At 34.4% G+C, this 21,418-nt stretch overlaps 1 protein-coding gene across 2 annotated transcripts in view; it reads right to left on the bottom strand.

Moving 5' to 3' along the window:
* The window catches only part of IL1RAPL1 (interleukin 1 receptor accessory protein like 1), a 583,898-nt gene that overhangs the window by 171,746 nt on the left and 390,734 nt on the right, over positions 1-21,418 (bottom strand). Inside the window, exon 5 of one of the 2 annotated variants that reach the window (XM_065741550.1) lies at positions 2,743-2,817. In XM_065741550.1, the coding sequence (XP_065597622.1) occupies positions 2,743-2,817 (75 nt within the window). Of the gene's footprint in view, positions 1-2,738; positions 2,818-21,418 lie in introns of both variants that reach the window. The other variant, XM_065741549.1, reaches the window with a different exon arrangement.

The raw sequence follows: 21,418 nt of genomic DNA, 5'->3' as shown, positions 1-21,418 counted from the left end.
TATGTCTAGTCAACTTGTGGTCTGATACTGTCTGCCATGCAATACAATAACAGCTCTGTATTTGCATGACATTTATTTTAATTGCTGGTATATAGAAGAGAGAAATATATCTCAGCAATAAATTCCAGGTGCCTGCAGTGCTGGAGACAAACAAATCAGATAGATCCAGTATTCCCATTAGAATTTACACAATTCCTTGATTTAAGAATTGAACTCCAAAAGCTATTCTAACAACAAAAGCACCAAGGTTACTGAGAGTTTTCTCAAGTGTCCAGAACCATTCTCAAAAGCCCTGCCAGCCCTGGAGGATTTTGAGGTGAACTATTACTGTTGATGTTTCAGTACACCTTGGGTGCCCATAGAATCACAGGCATCTCCGTACATAATGTGCAGCCCAAGGACACATACTGACATGTGCCTTGCCTTCATTTCCACTCAGTGTGGAGGACTGTGAGATAAGAAGCACTGAAATGTGAGCAGAGAGGACTGCATCAGCTGGTGACCTGAAGCATGAAATCCCAGAATACCTCAGGCTCCTGCCTTCTTGCTCTTCTATTTCCATGCCACTCTTTCCATCAATTTGTTTATTTTTCAAATACAAGTCAAATACACCATCCTAAACAGATTGTAGAGGACTATTGTTTTCTGTCACTGTCTAGATTGGTATCCAAGTTATGATTAGCCCAGGCATTAGATGGGTGGGAGGCTGCTGTCTGAGATAATTTTCTAAGGTTTAGCTAACATTATTCCAGTAATAAAATATTTTTCATTTTTTACAGGGTGTAAATAGGCCCACCGAAACTAATGATAGCTTACCACAATGAAAGTGAAACATAGCGCTTTCAAACATTACCCAGAAGGATCAAAGCATTAAATCTGTAAGTGGAACAATATTTGAGAATAATCTTTTTTTTTTTTTTTTTCACTTGCTCTAGCTCTCACACAACTTTTCACAGACTTTTAAACAACAAATTAATATATATATACATATATATATAATATAAGGTTAAATACTTTTGTTTCATATTTATTATTGTCAGTCTTTCCATCTTGTGTCTGAAAGTGACATTTTCAAGTTAACCCTTTCACATTCATCAACATCCATTTAGATGTCTGAAAAGTGTCTTTTCCATAACCACTTCTCAAATAATTTATTCTGTTTCTTAGAACTATGAGAAATAAAAGGTATTATTAATATTTAAAATCATAGGTAAAAAGCTTCTAGCTAGCCATTAATAGTTACGCTCTTACTGAATTAATTTCACTAAGTACATTAGGTGAAACACTGACAAAGCTCAAAAAGGATATCTTTTTTTTTTCATTAAAAATATCTCAGCAACCAACATCAGTCAGAAAAATAACTGGTAAGTCACTTTCCTTTCCAATTCCTAGAATTGTAGGTGAATGGAAAAAAAAATCACTAAGAGTCATCAAACACAGAAATTATGTCTTCAGACACCAAAAAAATTAGCTTTATTAGGGACTATAACCACTTTACTGCATAATACTTTCAGAAAATATGTATATAGAACCTCAGAACATTATTTGAATAGCTTGAATTATAAAGTAACATTTTATTAATACTGAAACAGAGATGAGTTATATCATGGCCACTATTAGCTATAGGCTGCTAAGCGCCATAAAATTTTCTGTTGTTAACTCTCCAAACTCATTTGCAAGGATTCTGTGTTTGTTTGTTTTTTTTTTAATATCTATCTGTCTGTCTATCTATCTATCTATCTATCTATCTATCTATCTATCTATCTATCTATCTATCTATCTATCTATCTATCTATTTATCTATTTCTCCTGATGTTGTACTGCAGAATGTCCTGAGTTTGGTTTTCTTTCCTTTATTTTATCTCTTTCTATTTTTTAAATTATTTTTATGGGATTAAAAGAACCAGCATATTGTTTCTCTTTGTGTCTTCAGTTAACGTGCTCAAAGATCTATCAACAGGATACCATTCTGACAGTACATTATAAGTCCAATTTAACCTATTGATGAGTGCTGATTTCTTAGAAGTTGCCACCTGTTAGTCCACAAAGAAGAAGAATTTCTATATTCTGTAAGCTATAGTAATTCATTTTGGAAACTTAATTACATGTATGGCAGTAAGAGATCAAAGTGACAAAATATACCCACCATCCACTAGTTTGGAAAAAGTGAAAAAAATGTTTTCTTCATACATTAATTTCTCTCTGTCAGTACTCATATAAATATCTGTAAATTTGAAATTATCACTCAATTACGTTAACTTGTCACTGTTTGCTGAACAATTTTAGATCAGTATAAATCTAAAAAAAAACCAGAATGTATAAATACAGACTATCTTTGCAATTCCACAAGTAATTACCAAGTCAGTCTTGTAAGCAGAATTCAAATGACAAAATCCCACTGAGCTTTTAATATATAGTGGATATATTTAAGTATACAAGAAAGGGAATCTTTAGAAAGAAATGCTCAGTCATGAACATAACAACTGACTTTTGGTAATGGAAAAAACGGTAAAAAAATGTAGTAGTATTCAAGACTTTAGTACTCAGGCTTATTTTCTACCATTTTTTTTTCCGGGGAAAAACACCCTTATAGATGTTATATGATACACCTCTGCATGTCAACACAGAATGTTTAATGTATTTTCAATGAAAGTACTAATGACATTGTATTATCACATTCCCATATTAACACATCAATTATCTTCATACAATTTATTAAGAAATTATGTGTTTACTACTTACCTAACTGGGTCTCCTGAATTGTTAGCTTACTTTCCAATGGGTGTAAAAGCTTTGGTGGTTTATCTGTTAGTGGCGCTAGAAAAGAAAGAAATTCACATATATAGTTTTCTGACAATTAATGTGAAGAATAAAACTCAATACATTGGTTCAGAAATGCTTTCTCTTTGTTTGTTCATGCCTTAATTAATGTTAATGCTTTAAGCAGCTGTAAATGCTTTTACTTACAGAGTAAACATAGCACCAAAATTAGAGTATTTCATATTCTGAGGTACTGGAGACATTTCTTAAATATATATATATATATATATATATATCTTCAAACTCTCTCAAAAACCCTACAGCAACATCTTACAATTCTGTGTTTTTACAGATGTGCTTTAATGCAATGTTTTATTGCTTATTATAATATTTAAATACATTCCTACCAAATAGAGTAACTATCATTGAAATAAATAAGTAATCTAAGATTTGAAGGTGGACTAAAATAAAAAGGGGTTTATTTTTAAAATACAAGGGACAGATGCAGTGGTGTAATGTTGAGACTCCTACTAAAATCACTTCCCTTTTCCCTTTTAATTTACTCTGAATTAATTATGGTAGAATGATGTAAATTGTAGAATAAGAGTTTTGTCCTGGTCAAAAACATTTTGAAGGTGCTAATAGGAACTTTGCGAAGCATGTTCAAAACATGCTGCTGAACAGTGCAGCTATTAACTAGATTCATCACCTTATACATACTTAATTAATAGCAAATTGATTATTGCTACTTTCATAGCACTAAAAACTACTGTTAGTAAGTCTGTTCCACTGATCTCTGAAAGACAAGTGCATGATATATGAAAAGAACATTCTTTTTTTTTTTTTTTCTTTAAAAGACTAGTAAGTGTTCATGGGAAATCTCAAATTTTTAGCTCCCTGGAACATTTTGGTATTTAGCTTTTCAACATTAATTCACATTTCAGTCTTTAACATAGATTACAGGCTGTCAGAGATTTAAAGTACTTTTGACATTTTGATATAACTGTATAATATTTTTTCCCTCAAACTTGTCAAATCACTACTTCTTTTCTTACTGACACACATTCACGTGTGTAGGTTTAATCTACTAAACACACTCATCTCCTGTCAGTTGAATTGTGGGAGAGGTTGAGCGGCTTTCTCTTTACTACACTCATTTTACTCTTTGATTAAATCTCTAATGCCCTTTAATACTAACACTGCATGCAACAAGTACAGAATGAATCCATTGTTAACGCGTATTTTGCTGTTTCATAGATATTTTTCTTATTTGACCAATGCATAAACCTACCCAACTGATATCATAGAATCATAGAATGCCGTGGGTTAGAAGGGATCTTAAAGATCATCTAGTTCCCCCCTGCCATATTGCCAATCACTAAATCAAACACCAAATCAGGTCACTCAGGGCCTTTAACCCCGCCAGTGATGGGGCAAAATCTTACGTGCTGATCCATCAGAGCAAAGGATGAACCAAAATATTTCTTCAGGGAAAATACATGGATTTGGGCCACAGAAACACTCTTTCAGTTCATTTTTCTATTTTCCACAGGAAATCATTCTGTGTTTAAGATTTCAAAGAAAGCGCACAGTTACCAAAGATTTTTAAACAACTCTGGGTTGTTACTTTTCTTTACACTGATCTCCCTATCTCTCTCTCTCCTTTTTATTTTTTTTGCCTTTTGAACTGAAGTAGGTGGAAGGGAAAATGATCCAAATTGCATTTTTTCTTAAACTACAAAGTTAGTCATTCCCAATCTTAACTTCTCCATCAAGACTCAGAATTTATCAGCACATTGCCATTTAAAAAAAAAATCATCCACTTTGAATTTAAATTTAGTTTTACAGTTCCATCACTCTCAACTCAATTACCATTTATCAGATAGCATTTTCTGAGTCACTGTTGTTCTAAATCTGTTTTGAGAGTCTTCAAAAAAAATTTTCATTGTATTAAAGACATAATTGGTTAAGTTCATCTGAATGTAACAAATGAGGCTAGAAAACAGTAATTTTTTCAAATTTTTCAAATTGAAGCAAGGAAAGACATTGCTTTTATGGTCCTGTACTTAAGATCCTACTATTAAATGAATTGGAATAAAATCATTAATATTAGCAATATATAAATAAATTACACTTGAAAAACAGTATGAAATTATTACATAATTTATGCCCAAGAGAATTTTCCTATAACTTGTGATACTCAAGTGTTCAACAAAGAATTTCATGAAAGAAATGTTGAAAATAATTAGATATATAGCTGATATATTAGATTCACAGGAGTATGTAGGCTGAAAAGACATTCTGGAGTGGTTTAAACTCTTGCTGAAAATAAACTCAGTAGATCAGACCGTCAGTAGTTCCATCCATTGAAGCTTGAAATGCCTCCAGGGATAAAGAATTCACCACTTCAAGTATTTAATCTCCTATGTTCTGGACTCAATTCAGTATATGTCTTTTTCTACACTGAGGAACCAAAACTTTGAAAGAACATTCCAAGAGTGCTCTCATAGGTGCTAAATATTTGTGTAGGAATACTTCTCTGGACCTGCTGGCTAAACATTTGAGAAAAGATGTGCAGTTGGCCCTTGCTGACTGAGGTTCAACTTATTTCCTGGCAATTAAGCCATGTGAACCAAAACAAAGATGAGGAGATTTCAGCTGCCCCTCTGCATTTCAATTTTATACTGTCTGTAGATATCGGTATTCATAGGCAGCACAGAGCTTCTGCAATTCTTGCTTAGTTTAGAAAGTTGACCTACTGTCTTCCAGCAATCATCAAATCTTTTCTTTATTTCTATTTTTCTTTCTAAGCTTCATCTTCAACTTCAGATGTTTAGATCACAAAGTATATACTTTTACTGTATACAAACTTAGTTATTTGAGAAGACTGGCCACTTGATAGAGTTTCATGTAACTAATGAAGAAAAGCTTAATCTGAATTGTACGTCAAAATATGACTAATCCTGGGTAAAAAAAATATTAAATAGCATCAAAGCAAACAAGTTTAATAATAATAATAATAATAATAATAATTCCAAAGATCTGTGTTTGTGTCTACTCACAAATTTATCAGATTCTTCTATGGAAACTGTGCTGATTACAAATAGACTTCATTTCATAGAGGTAGACAGGACAGGAAGCTGTCTACAACTCAGAAATAATTTATTGTCTGGAAAGGCAGGACAATTCCTGAAAGGAAATAAGGTCACTAGAATGGTTGTCTTGCTTGGTCGTTTTGAGTTATCTGTATTTTAGAACATTTCTTGTCTAGATATTTTGTTGAAGTAAAACTTATTTTCTGAAGACGAAAAGATGGCTGGCACATCCCTGGAAGATAGAATCATAGTACTGTTCAGAAAAATGCTCCACTTGTTTCCTTTTCTCATTTATATTTACTTTCCTGCTGACTTTTTTAAGCCTTTATTTGTCTTTTTTTCCCTCTTTTGCCCACTCTTTGCTGAAGCAAATGACCATAAGACACTCCTCTGTAGCAACAGTATATAACAGAATGCAATAAAACTAAGTATGTGCAGCCTGAACATACATATTCAGATATGCCACTAGATATTTTTTTCCTTTTTTGAAAGAAATATTTGGCAATATCTTTTATAAGAAGTAAATTATTTGTATTCCTAATAAATATGATGTTTCAGTTACTATCAGATTATCTTTCATTCACAAAGGCATCACTTAAAATCACAAAATCTTAAAATACCCTGGATTCCACAGTGGCTCTACAAGAACATTCTGCCTCACCGTGTGAACAAGCCTGATTATACCCTCAATCAAGCAGGTCAAACTGAGGACAATTACACATAAAGATCCATATAAGGCTACTAAGGATATATACATGAATAATATAATCATAAATTAACTGCTTAATGTGACTTGGTTATCGTAAAGACTGACTGAAGATCAGATTTTATCTGCTGAACCGTTCCCATAAATCTTGAATTCTGTGACAAATTTGGCCTCTTCTTTCAGTGTATGCTTTTGGCATTGTTTTATGTTTACCACATTTAATTAAAAAAACAACGCTACTGATTTGAGCATACAAATAAAACATTAACTTTCACACCAAATCCTTCCTTCTGAGGTTTTTTTTTTTTTCTTCCCAAATTACGTTATATATTTTTTTAACATTTTTCATTTTCATAAAATGACAATGTAATGCAGTAAATTACTTTATTGCACAGGAAGCACAGCACTTCCTGTGAAAAAAAAATGCAGTAGATAAGCAGATAAAGCAGTAACAAAGTTAATAAATACCCAGTGCTCATCATTTTTTTTATTATTGTGCAAATAAAAAATATGACTTTTTATGCAAGAGTTTCAATGATGCATATTGGGAAAGGAAGAGGCACTGAGGAAGTAAAGATGGGATCACAGTTTAACCCAGAAGATGGCTTGGCACCACACAGTCACTTGCTCACTTCCCCCACTTCCCAGTGGCACAGGGAAGAGAACTGTAGGGAAGAAAGTAGAACTCATTATTTACTTAGATAAGAGAAAAGGAAAATGATAATAGTTACGACTATATATATATGGATGTATATAACAAGTGCTGCACAAGCAATTGCTCACCATCCCCTTACTGATGCCCAGATAGCCTCCCAGTGAGAGGAAGAGAGCCGGATGAGCTCCCACACTCCTCAAAACTCCTTCAGAACAATGTCATATGGTATGGAATGCTCCTTTGGTGAGTTTTAAGTCATCTGTCCAAACTCTGTTTCCTCCTAACTCCTAAGGCTCTTTGCTGAGAATCGCCTTGGCTCAGTACAGCACTGCTCAGCAGCAACTATAAACTTCGGTGTGTTATCAGTATTGCTTTTCTCCTAGAACCAAAACATAGCATCAAACCAAACAATGTGAAGAGAACAATTTTGTCCCAGCTGAAACTATGACAGATGGGAAGAATATTTTTTCCAGGAATATTTCTAAAATACTTTAGGCTTGTGAGTCTCCCGTGATCAACAACAGGGTAAATAGGGGAGGAGAACAGATGCAGCCAGGTGTTGGGGTTTTCATTATATACTCATTTCTAGCTGAATGTGATTGGACATTTGCACTACTCCTGTGACTTCAGAGAAGGTGTATATATTCCTCCTTTTATCTGACAATTTTCTTAAACGCAGTGGCTTTGCCCAACAGTGTCCAAGAAATAAGTCCTAATAATCAAAGTACTCTCATCATAGATACTAATGCACTCCTGAAATACAAAAGAACTGAATAGTATATATAGTTAAAACCACTGAGTGACATACCAGCCTAATATTATGGCAGTATCAGTTTCTTTGTGTGACAGATTTAGAATTCATATTTTGAATCACATGCTGAAGCATGGTCTGTCTGTATAGTCTGTTAAGTTTGTTCCACCTACGGGACATCAGATCATCTGAAAGAAATGAGGAGTGTTGAACATGATGGCTGTTGCTGTTGTTGTCTTAAACGAGTATCTGATACAGTATCCGTGTGTTTCATTAAAAGTGGTCTTGTTAACAGAAAAATGAAACCACACGTTCAGGACCACTTTGATCAGGAGATTCTCTGTTGTACAGGCCTACAGAATTTCACTCACCAGGAATTTTGTTTTGCCCTCCCTACATTCCTGGCTTGCATGAGGTCTTAATGCCAAAATGACCATCTTTGCTCCTGCCAGAGTGCCATAAATGGATTCTTTTGTATAAGTATGTTAATACCTCTTGAGAGGACCACCACCACTTGTTGCTTATTACATGTTAAAGGACAGACTTACAGAAAATGTCAGTGTGATCTTGCACTGCAGTCTTTTAAACAGTTTTATAAACAAAAGCAATGGGATCAGCCTCAAATTTCTTCCTGCCCTTACAGTGGCAACTAGATGACAAAACAGTCAAAGACAGAGAAGACCACTGCAACTGTAACATTTTAATATTCAAGTAGTGTGCTCCTGGTTTGAATTCTCTTTTACCAGTTTGATACACACACAGCCCTAAAAAAATATTTACATGCCCTAAAATACAGGGCCTGTCTTGCTCTTTATCACTACATGAGAAAAGGATTAAACAAAACCAGTTGACTTCAGTTAAGCTCTTTGTGGTGTTGATTCTGATACTGCTTCTATTCCAAGACAAATGAAAAGATTTTAGATCTTGTTTGTTTCCTAGTTCTTTTCAAGTCTGGCAGCTCATACAAATGACTTTTAGAGGGATCTATATGAGCAATGGTCTCTTATAGTAACTACTTGGGCGCAGATTGAATTGAGTATTTTTTAAGTTCCATGGCAAGATGACTTTGTTTATGATCAGCAAAGTTGTGTGCTATATAAATCTTGTATAAGGCTTGTGAAACAAACTGAAACATAAACAGTATCCTTAACAACTGAGCTACATGAATAGTTTATATATTCATGAAGAAAAATAAAGTATATAACTCATGAGGTTTATGAAAAAATAAGAAAAGCTAAACTCACACGTCACATCAAGCAAGAATACTGCAACACACATTATTAAAATTTCTCTGTATTTCATCACTGGTTTCCCCTCTCACATAATTCCCTTTACTGTCTTTTTTTTTTTTTGTCTCTAGATTGAATTATATGGGAAAGAAAATTTTGAACGCGTCACAGGGGATATGTTCTCAATGACTAAACCAAACATACATTTTCCTAACAATTACCATGTTTACCGGAAGGCTCACAAAAAATCTCACTTTAGTAATCATTATGTTGTCCAGTTATTTAGAGGAACATACTATTTTTTGTTCAGCCTGACTTCTGACCTTATCTGTTGAATTTTCAGTTTTATTATTCATTATTATTTCTTTTTCTTGATATTTTCAGAATCTTTAAAATTTCACCCTGAAATTTAACATTACTTTCCAGTTCTGCCCTGTTATTTCATATAGGTTCATAGGTTGATATATGCAGTCTCAGATTTAGATTTCAAATAACTGGAGTGTACTTTCTCACATCTCTATTCATTGTATGACACTGATTATAGGAACTTTTCCTGCATTGCTTTTATTACTGCCTCTTTTTTTTAGAGAGAGAGTTAAAGCAGATATTTCTTGGAAATACTGTAACTCATAACCTTTGAATACAAATTCTAGATACTTTATGCTTTTTTTCCATAATTAAATCTTTCTGTTGATAAGGTTGACATTTCAGAATAAGATTTCTCTGTCTCTGAGGAGGCCTTCTGAAGGGAATAGAACTTTATGCACCCTGACCACTTCCACCCTTCCAAAAAGCTGACATTTAAAATCCCGACAATTAAAGTTTTTACTTATTACATTGGCTTTTCTCCTTCAGAATTTGTAGTCAACCTTTTAATTTTGTTTCTCTATTTCATAATCACGTGATTTAAAAAGCAACTTGTTCTCATTCTTTTTGTTCTGTCTTGAATGCGTACATCTTTTTCATTTTTTCTCCAAGTCATTTCAGTGATTTAGGTCTTCTAAATCTCCCTTTGTGTGGCTAGAAATGTGGACATAATATGATTTCTGGTGGCCCAAAAAAGATTTGTCACTTAGGCAAGAGAAATGGAGGATAAAAGAGGGATTGACCACCATGAGATTTGGGGTGTTCTTCCATCAGAAACCTCATGAGCTGATCCCTGCTGCTGAACTCCCTCCTGGGCCTGCTGCCTGACACATGCTGCTTTCTCCTGGACCTCGCCGCTCCTTCGAGGTGTTCTACCATCTGAACCCTCATGAGCTGATCACTGCTCGCTGCTGCTCCTCCCAGGGTTTACCCCTTACTACTTCTCCCGTGCTGACCCGGTGCCGCTTCTCCAGGACAGCTGCTTGCTGCTCAGGGCTGCCCGTCGCTGCTGCTGTTCTCCCCGCTTCTGCCGCCCCTGCTCTTCTGCCTCGGACCGTCGGAGCCGCTTGCAACCGGACCGCCCCTGGGATCCTGGCTGCTGACTATCCCCGCTTTGTACAAGCCCTTGCTTCCTTCCTATCTTTCCTATCGCTCGCCTTCCCTTCCCCATCACCCTTAACAGTGTCCGCCTTCCCCATCTCCCTGTTCAATATTGGTAATAAACTGGTCGGACCAACCTTTGAACTGTTGCTTCTTAATCTCACGCCAGGTATGCACATAATCTAAGAACCTCGTCTCCCTCCTTTATATTGGAGCGTGACAGCCAGGCATAAAAATACCAGTCAGAAGGAATTAAAATGAGAGAACCAGAATTTTCTCAGTGGTGCCAAGTGACAGGATGAGAGTCAATGGGTATACACAGGATATACAAGAAACATACTAAATTTATATAGGAAAGTCAGTGAAAATACAGGGAATTTTACTTAAAAACAAATTTCTTCACTGTGAGTGTGGCTACACACAGGAACAGAGAAGTTGTGGAGTATCCAACCTTGGAGATACTGAAATCCTGATGGGACACACAGACCTGAGCAACGTTCCCTCACTGAACCTGCTGTGAGCAGTGGGCTGGACCAGATAATCTCCAGATGAATTTTTCCACACAAGTTGTGAGTCTCACTCTTGTGACCTTATGGAATGATTATTTTTTATTACTATTTTTATTTTTAGTAACTATTTGCACTCATAGTCTGGTTTAGAAAATCTAGGCAATTCCCAAGCCATCCTGAGTAGTGCCTATGTAGGTGAGCATCAAGGTAGGCTCTACACTGAATAAACCACACTAATATCTCTATAGCTTATACAAGGTATCTGTCTGGTTCTATATGGTGTGTATACATGCTACTTTTATAACAGCAGACATTCTGGCACAAAGGACTTCAGATTTGTCTAATCTTTTCACAAACCTGTGCGGAATCTAAGCACACAAGTTGCATAATCTTCAATTCTGTAACGGGATTTGTAGGATATTAATGTCTACTAAAGCACACAGAAGCAAAAAATTACACAGTACCTGTAAGGGGGAGTAGAAGATCTGAACTGAAAAGTTATATCCGGCACTTTTTGCCTGACCGACGTGCCTAACTTTGAATAAAGCTTGCCATACAAATCTAGTATGGCAGATTTTATATTAACACATATCATATGGTCACTTGGCAGCAAACAGAGTTTAGATATCATAAGCATTTGGTCACCAGAAATGTTACCAAATCTTGTGGTTACACAACAGTAATTTATTTAATGGTGAATAAAAAAAAATCTACTTGTAAAAAATAAATGCACATACACTTATTTACTAAATGTGGGAAAAAAAAACAACAAACCCAAACCTGAAAACCTTATTGAATGCAACACTGAAACATAAAATAATCAAAAAAGAATTTCAAAAACATCCTCTTCTAACTACAAATGCATTGAGAAAAAGAAATGTTGCTAGTAAACAATGTAGAACCAAGTGGATTATTTCTTTTTTTTGGAAAAAAGTTTAGACAAAGTTTACTTTATGAAGTAAGGAAATTAATACCTGTTAGAAAATCTATAGATTAATGTTTGTTTACTTTGGCAAGAAACTTATGCCACTCTATTTGATGAATCACTACCAGAATAAAATTACAGAAGAAATTTTGATTAGTCAGTCCTCTTCATAAAAAAAAAATTTTTTAGACCCAGAGATGTAATTCAGAGGCTTCCTTCCATTAGTTATCCCCAAAGCTCTTATTTCATTTAAATAAAACAAGGAATTTATAATGAAACATTTACGTTTACACAGAAAAGTGAGGCTTATTTGAGATTTTAAAATTAACTATCATTTGTAATGGTAAATATTATTTTAAGAAACTTTACATCTTCATGTTAGAGAATCTAACAAATAACTAAAACCCAACACGTTATTTTATTTTTTGCAGGTTAGAATCCATGTGTTCACTTTGGATACAACATTTTAGAGTAAGGCCACCTTGATAATACTTTTTATCTACCCAGGTTTCAGCATTTTGGTTCTTGCAGTATAAGCATTTCATATTTCACAATACTTTGGCTTTAATCAGACACAAAGTTAATAGATCATAAATATTAGAAAAACAAATTTGAATTTTCAACAGAGGGACTAGCCTTCTATGTTAGAATTTCTAAATTTATCTTGGAGTTTGTCTACAAGGTGCTATTTAGTGATATTCAGAGATGTCTGAGTCTCATTAAAATGAACACATTGACACACCATTGTGTCTGGGCAGACATGTTCTATTTCAACAGCTTAATGATCCGTGCTATTGAGCTCATGACGAGTGTCCTGCAAACAAAGCCGCACTACTTCTAGGGTATGACCTAAGAACCAATGTGTAATACCTCACTGTGATATACTTTTAGTAATTTAAGAGTACTAATTCAGTTTTCAAAAAACGGTAGAGGTACTTAGAGGCTTAATGTCATGCTAAGTCTCAAAATGTTATGCTATGGATCTCATTTGTTTAATTTTTTGCAGATCCAGAAGGAGGAATCTAAATTCCTGGAAAGCATGTGACTTGCCTGAAAAGCTCTCTTTGTCTGAAGACCCACTTTTCCAGCACATTAGATTCTTTCCCAGTAGAAAAAGAAAGCTAGAGTGTGTGGAGAAAGTATGAATATAACCCATTTTGCTTACAAACACTCTACTTCTTCTTTACACTGCCAATATCCTTTGCATCTTCAAAGAAGCACCTAAATTGCTACTTTGGAGACATGAGAAAAACGAGCTGGGAAATAACAAGAACATAATAATTTGAACTTAAAAATTTAGAACTGTGTCAATCTGATAAAAAAAAAAGTTGTTCTTGAGAAATAGAGGGAGATTGAGAAATATTGTAGTTTTCACAAATTAAACTTTAGAGACAATAGGAAAAGTTTGTTACCTTCAGAAACTCCTTATTCTTATTCTTATTCTTATTCTTATTCTTATTCTTATTCTTATTCTTATTCTTATTCTTATTCTTATTCTTATTCTTACTCTTACTGAAAGATCTTTCATTGGAAATATTTCAGTCTTGGCTTCTGTGTTCAGCTTCCATAGGAAGAAGGGATTTCTCAATCCACAAGTAGCTGTGGGAAGGAACTATTGCATTGTGAGGTTTCTTTAGACATAGAAAGAATGTAAATAAAAGTTACTTTCCCGCAGTACTAACCTTGTCTTTGATGTGCGGTGCACTGGGTAGGAATCACAGACACAAAGGACTAGCATCTCTATTTAATAATCTTAAACACTCAGCAGTCAAATTGTCTCTATGTTACTATTAATATTTACAGAGTAAACAAAAGGACTCAGCACTTCCCCAGCCTGGACAGAAAGATGCAATGTTTGAGGAAGAGGATTTTCTGAGACAAACAAATAGATTATTCTTTCTTCTTCTGCATACATTCCAAAACAAAGTCAAAAAACACAGAAGGAATGAAAGCAGGGATCAAAAACAATTAGCTCACTTTTTCTTTGACTTTATGTAAGTGCTAATTGTAGTATGATCCAGCACTTGATTTTTACTGCTATAAGTGATATCCACTTAAATTTCAAAAGCTGTCACGGGTACTTCTCATGACTGATTCATAATAACATGCTTTCAGTAGGGCCAAGTGTCAGGTCCTGCTGGTTACAACAATCCCAGGCAACCCTACAAGCCTGGAGAGGAGTGGCTGGAAAGCTGCCTGTCAGAAAGGGACCTTGGTGTACTGATGGAGAGACAACTGAATATGAGCCAGCAGTGTGTCCAGGTGGCCAAGAAGGTCAATAGCATCATGGCCTGCATCAGGAATGATGTGGTTAGCAGGACTAGGGAAGTAATCCTGCCCCTGTACTCGGTGTTGATAAGGCCCTACCTTGAGTACTGTGTTCAGTTTTGAGCATCTCAATACAGAAAAGACATTGAGATGCTGGAACAGGTCCAAAGAAGAGCAACAAGGCTTGTGAAGAGCTTGGAGATTATGCTCTATGAGAAGTGACTGAATGAACTGGGCTGTTTAGTCTGGGGAAGAGGAGGCTGAGGGGAGACCTTATTTCTTTCCCCAAATACCTGAAAGGTGATTGCAGTGAGAGCAGGGTTGGTCTCTTCTCCCTGGTGAAGGTGACAGGACAAGGGGAAACAGCCTCAAGTTGTGCCAAAGGAGGTTCAGGTTGGATATAAGGAAAAAATTATTCAAGAAGTTTTAAGAATTGTTGTTAAAAACTGGAATAGGCTGCTCAGGGAAGTGGTTGAGATACCATCCTAGAATGTGTTTAAAATCCATTTAGATGTGGTGCTCAGGGACATGATTTACCAATGGGTTTTAGAGTTAGGGGAGTATGGTTTGGTTGTGGTTGGACTTGATGATCATGAAGGTCTTTTCCAGCCTGAGCAATTCTATGATTCTATGACAATATATAACCTGGGAAGATACACACAAAGTATCAGATCAGTGCCAAAAGTAACAGATTTTTCAAATCAACTGCAAAAAAAAGTTCATCACTACTTGATTAAGCTCACACAAGAAGTTCTTGCAATGAAGTTTTGCTAGAAGAACTCGCACTAGAATAATATTGTTCTTTGCAAAGAAAATAATGGCCAATATCATCTCCAAGTTATAATTAAAACAACAAAAAACACCAACACTGACATATTAATAGCTGCCTCTGAGTAAAAGATCATTAATAGTTGACCCTTGGCAGTGGACTTAGGAAAATCTATAATACTCTTTTAATCTCAAGAATGAATTCTTATGAGAGTCCTCTTTAATTTTACAAATAATAATGTGAAAAAAGTTAAAGTTAAGCACAGACAGAGACTGAGATTTGCACACATATTAAGCATTTTTATTATTGCAAATGCATCTGAAAAGCATTTACTATAATGGATTTATCTCATTAGTAGATATTTTCTATTTTATAATTTTCTTTATGTTTATATTTTTTTCTTCATAGGTCTAAATTTATTTCTTACTTTCTCTTTTCCACACCCTTTCCTATATATTTTTAGTAGCTACAATGTGCATTTCTCTGGTGTTTATTGTTTGTAAATATGTAAATGAAAAAAGACAGGAGTTGGACACACAAAAGATTCTGTTATTTGATAAGACAAGTAAGAAAACGTTAAATAAATCTTTTAAATGATAGGTAGATATCTTAACAACTACAATGCCACATTTTTCCAATAGTAGGATGGTTAAAAATTGGGCAATTAATAGACATATCTTACCAATCTCTAATGAAAGAGAGATTCAAGGAAATTAAATAGACTGAGATGAAAAGTAAAAACCAACAAAACAGTTCTTTGCAAAATGAAAATTATAATGCACTAAATCCCATTCATCCTATTCCTGAAAAATATTTTCTTATAGATTTATTAAACTACTCTGCCCCAAGGTTAAATCTTAATGGTACAGTACTCCTTTTTTTCTTAAAGATTTTCCTGCTGCTCAGCACTTTTGTCTGTATTTTATATTCAAATCTAAATATTCATAGCAGTCCATGTTGAACTCCTCAGCATAAATAATTTCCACAGATTTATAAGTGGATCAATATTGCTGGACCTACAGCTCCACCTGCATCTCCTTAGGCAGATCTGCTGGCTATTGAAACAAGAATATCTACAAAGTCACTACTGCTTTACGAGGAGCAAGCTCCATCTCTGTCCAGGCTGAGACCAATCTCATGAGATGTCACGTGTCTCATGAGATTTTTTTTTTTTAATTTCACTAGATTTGAAAGTCTGAGCTAGAACAAAAAGGGAAAATAAATTGTTAGGAAATATCAGTATAAAAGGACTACAAAATGAATGAAAAAACAAATGCTTAACTGAAACTTGAAGTGAAAAGATGCTAAGTGATATGATTTTTCAAAAACTATAAAAAATACTGTGCACATAACTTCAAAAAAAAGGGAAAGTAAAAAAAAAAAAAAGAAAGAAAAAGCACACCTAATTTGAACTCAGTGTGAATTTGTAGGAAATAATTTATTATCTTTACGTACAGGTTGCTGGAACTCTTTATTAGCAATTAACGTGATTAAGTACAGTTTTCTTATCTGATTTAATTAGCTGTACTCATACAGAACCATTCTAAGTTAGACATCAAAGACATATGACACATCTTCAAATACATGTACAATTATTGTGAAAATGAACATAATCGTAGCTCTCACTAGCCCAAGGCAATTACAATTATGGGAAGTGCTTGTTTGGTAAAAGGTCACCATTTGATGTCTTGCATTTGCCTGAAATAGTCCAGCCACTGCACCAGCTCCAACAATAAAAGCTTATTTTTAACAACCATGACTTAGCAATTTAACTTTAGAACTCATTTAAAGTGTTTCTGAATATTCAAAAAGTAAGAATTTAAAATTATCTTGAAACAAATGACGGATTAAACTTTTAAACTTGTTTTTATTTTTGTACTCAGTTTATGCTTATACCTAGGGGCATATTGTTGAATAATGTATGTCAATTTTATGAGTTATGATGATAATTTCTTAAAGCCATGTGAATCAGTAAGAACTTTTAAAATGACCCTTTCAGAATTACATTAATCTTCAAGTTTCTTCCCTCTGTCTCCCAATTAATTCACTCTCATTTTGCTGGAGGCCACTTGCATAGTCTCTCTGCCTTCAGCCAAAAGGTTGGGGAAGCTGCTTCCAGTGTAGTTCACATCACATCAATCAAGCATCAGCATTCAACCCCCATTCCACCACTGCATATTAGTGACCTGGTTCCTGAAGCCAGGACTCTTGCCAGAAACCCATTTTCTAGTCTGCATTGTAGCACGTTACAGCTGTAGAAGATGTAACATCATTTGTCACTTCAACATTTGCTGCCAGGCAGTTGTCAAACAGTATTTGGGGAAAGAGGAAGGGGAACAGTATACAGATAGAGAGAAATCTTAAAGGAGAAGGTTATGAATGTAATTGTCTTTAAACACAAAATGTCTTAAGGAGGAAATCAATAGAATGAAAATGTAAACCAAGCTGTCTCCTGTTAGAAAAACATGCAGAAAGTGACAATTCATAAATTTCACAGTTCACATAATGAATTAACCATAATAAACAAACAAAACTCATTCGATGTGTGATATATGCTTTTTGGGGAAAAAAAGATATGATGAGTGAATGACAACATATTGCTGAAGCACATATACCACATGGTTATTTCTAATAGCTTTTACAGACTGTAGGAAACAAATGTCTTAGAAGGTGGTGCTTGGGCTTTTTACCCTCTGATTTATGAAGAAGAAAGCAAATGATATGCATAATTTAAATATGTCTGTACAAGTTGCTCAAAAAGTGCTGAGCTATAGGTATACACTGAAAAAGAATGGATTCACTATTGTTCACTACACATACAGATGAAATATATCACTGCATTTAAACGTGGCAGAGCATACTAAGGCAAAATGCAGATATTTGGAAAGATTAAGTGCTCCAGAAATTACGTTTTTATTTTTATTTACTTATTTATTCATTTATTCATTTATTTATTTATTTATTTATTTTCAGTGAGAATTTTCACACAAAGGAAGAAGCTCTTCTTAGCATGAAATGCAGTCTGGAGATTTTACTTACACCTACACTTTCATATATGCTTTATCAAACAATTTCTGTATTTTTAGGTTGGACAGCCATAACAAATACTGATTAAAGTCAATGTTCTTATAATTGTCACACATTATATTTACGACAATTATTATAAGGCTACATAAATAACAGCAAGTTCATAAGCAATACAGTAACATTAAATAAAATGACATTAAGTAAGCTGTTCAGCATCTCTAGAAGACATCTGAACATTCAGTTGAGTTCAGCTGGAATAGATGGAAGTAAACTGCTCAAAATTTCATTTATTTGAATTAAAAAAAGTCATTTGTCTGCACTTGAAAATTTTTCTTTTTAGATTTATAAGAACGCTATTTAAGCTTACAAATTCTAATATTCTGAGAACAAATTTCAAATTGCATAATTAATCACATTAGTCAATAGTGACATCTATGATTCTTCTATCTTCATCAGGTATTTAATCTGAAGGCAAAATAATCCTCTATAAATACAAAACAACTTGAATACAACAACTATTACTTTCTTGTCAGTCAGGTTATGATTGTGAAAATGATGTTTCTTCCTTTGCTCAGACAAAAAAAGATAAAAGACACCACTCAAGAGTTTTGTCTTCGAGCAAAAACAAAACAAAAGTTTAATTATGGTTCTTCTAAAGATAAACTGAACAAGCATGCCAGAGTGCTGTTTATTGTTATTAAAAATTAAAACTTATTTTTGTATGTATAGCAGGTAGAAATATTAAATATAAATTAAGTTGGGGCAAAGAAGTAACTGCAAATAGAGGGCAAAATCCTATCACACCTCCCATTCCATGCAATTTCCACCTGTCATATCAATATCAAAAATTACAGTAGTAACAGTGCTAGAAAATATGCTCAGTGTATTTATATTCATATCCTTAAAGCACATGTGAAACTTGGTAAAAAAAAAAAAAAAGGGTGTTTTCATCTCCTCAGTAATAACCATGTGATTATTGAAAAGACTCATGAATCATTAACATAAACAACTGCTTCATACTTAATTTATTTTACTGCCAGATTACTGAAGAAAGACAGATATGTACCAATACTCATATCTAGATTCTGAGAGCTCTGTTGGTATCTATTAACCATGTTTTACTTTTGAGAGGCACTAATACAGTAGAGAACACAAAGAAGACTTAAAAAAACAAAACAAAACAACATTGTATGCAAATTGGAATCACCCTTTCCCTGAAACAGTAGGGAAATGAAGACCAGAGGTCATCATAAAGGAAATACATGGGCACGCATAACAGCTACTAAAAAACACACTTTTAAGTGATAGATGTCACAAAAGGTTAACAAGCAGCCTCTGAAACATAGTTATATAAGTGATTCATTGGAACAGTCTGTCATAAGGGTGATTTCTCCCACCATAAAACACATATAAGCCTACACATATGTAGATATGCATATATCTATATAAGTTCTAAACATACTGGAACTACTATGAATGAAGTCCCAGTCAAGGAACACTTCATGCTTCTGACCTTCCGAGAGAAAAATATTTAAAGAATGACTTTTCTTTCCAGAGAAGATTATTACAAGCAAGGTGAAGTTAGCTGGCACAATACTCTAGCAACATATTTCTTCACAAATCTTCCTCACTACATCACTATCCCTTCAGATAAATATGCCTCTAACATATGAGCTTTTTTTTTTAAATTTTTTTTAGGAAGAGAAATAGCATCTTCTCTTGCGATTTTGAAATAACATATTATATGAATCAGGTGTAAACAGAGCAACAAGAGCAGTCATGCCTCTAATAGTCTGAAATTATGAAAGGATTAAGAGCTCTGATTCACCAAAAATGAATTTAATCAGAAATACAAAAATGTTGATTGAAATATTAAATATGCTGCTATTTCACTGACTAGTCAGCCTCCACTAAAAAGCACATTGCTAACACTGTACCTCTATTCTAGAACTGTAAAATTGTTTCTGGAGTGCCATGTGCCCAAAATATTCCCTGCTGAAACTTAACTAATGCCAAAGCAAGGCAGCTTAGATTCCTTCTCTATTTCCCAAACTACACCTAAATGTAAGACTAGCACTGGCTATATAAGCCAGAGCAACTTACTCTTAAGACTGAGGAGATTTTTGTAACTTCAAAGCAAATCAATAAGTAGCAAATCAATATACTGATGTATGCTTTGTTCTTCCAGGCCCAACAATCTTTCAAATGGTTCACTCCTCACAGGTCACACAAAATAAACAGGCACTATGAGCTAAAGAACCTTGTTCCACATCTTACAGGATGACAGTATTCAGAACAGTACATGCTGCAATAGCTGCCTGATGGTTTGTGGGCTGTATCCCACTGCTCTTTCTGCCCAGAGGCCATAGCCTTTCCACGTGCATCTGAAAAGGTCAGCTGCCTTTCCAGCTGTGAGCTGCCAGGAGATGCTGGCCACACACGCCCCAAGTGTCTAGTTGATCAGAATGAATTGTCAGTTCCTGTCTTAGGCACAAGACTGATTTGTAATCATAATCACACTATATTAAGCTTTTAAAAGGTTAAAAAGATGAACTTGAGTAGTTTTAACTTGATGAGACATTCTTCAGATCATTATGTCCTCATCAAAAAGCCAAGGAACGTTATGCTGTCATCCACTCATCAACAGGTTGGGCTGGAGACAAGAATTTTCCTTGATACCTTGCAAATTTGCTCCCATATCCTTCACATACGCCACATCCATTTAATCAGATAATTAATACTAGCAACATTTGATCTTTGCTACAGATTATAAATTATTTGAAGTATATTTGTTAGTGAAACCTTTGTCTTTACACATCTTTTAATCCTGTCTCTAAATGATTCTGAACACTTGAAAGAACAGGATGGTTTTATCAAATCAACAGTAGGGTCTGAATTTCTACACTACTACATCCTATATGAATTTCCAGGTGATAGATGTTGCCATAGTCACCAAAACATTTTACAGACTTTATAAGAATTCTTATATGAGAATTTAATTGTAACAATTGCATGGGTTTTTTTTTTTCAACCCTAAAAATGTCTATCAGATCAAAGTAAACTGTTTGCTTATATATACATATTTATAAATATATCAAAATACAAAACAGTCTAAAAAGAAGCAGAGGGAAGGTTGTTCTTGAAATTTCCAAAGCCATGATGCAAAAGTAGTGTTTTAGAATAGTATCCAAAAAAGATTCAATACTTCAGATACAGATAAAATAAGAGCGCTGTCTGATCTCTATGGAAAGCATCCC

Source organism: Cyrtonyx montezumae, unplaced genomic scaffold (assembly GCF_038088225.1).
Source record: "Cyrtonyx montezumae isolate F1298 unplaced genomic scaffold, pur_monq_1.0 scaffold_3, whole genome shotgun sequence".
NCBI lineage: Eukaryota > Metazoa > Chordata > Aves > Galliformes > Odontophoridae > Cyrtonyx > Cyrtonyx montezumae.
The sequence above is the reverse complement of the archived record's forward strand: the minus strand, read 5'-3'. Positions and strand labels throughout refer to the sequence as shown.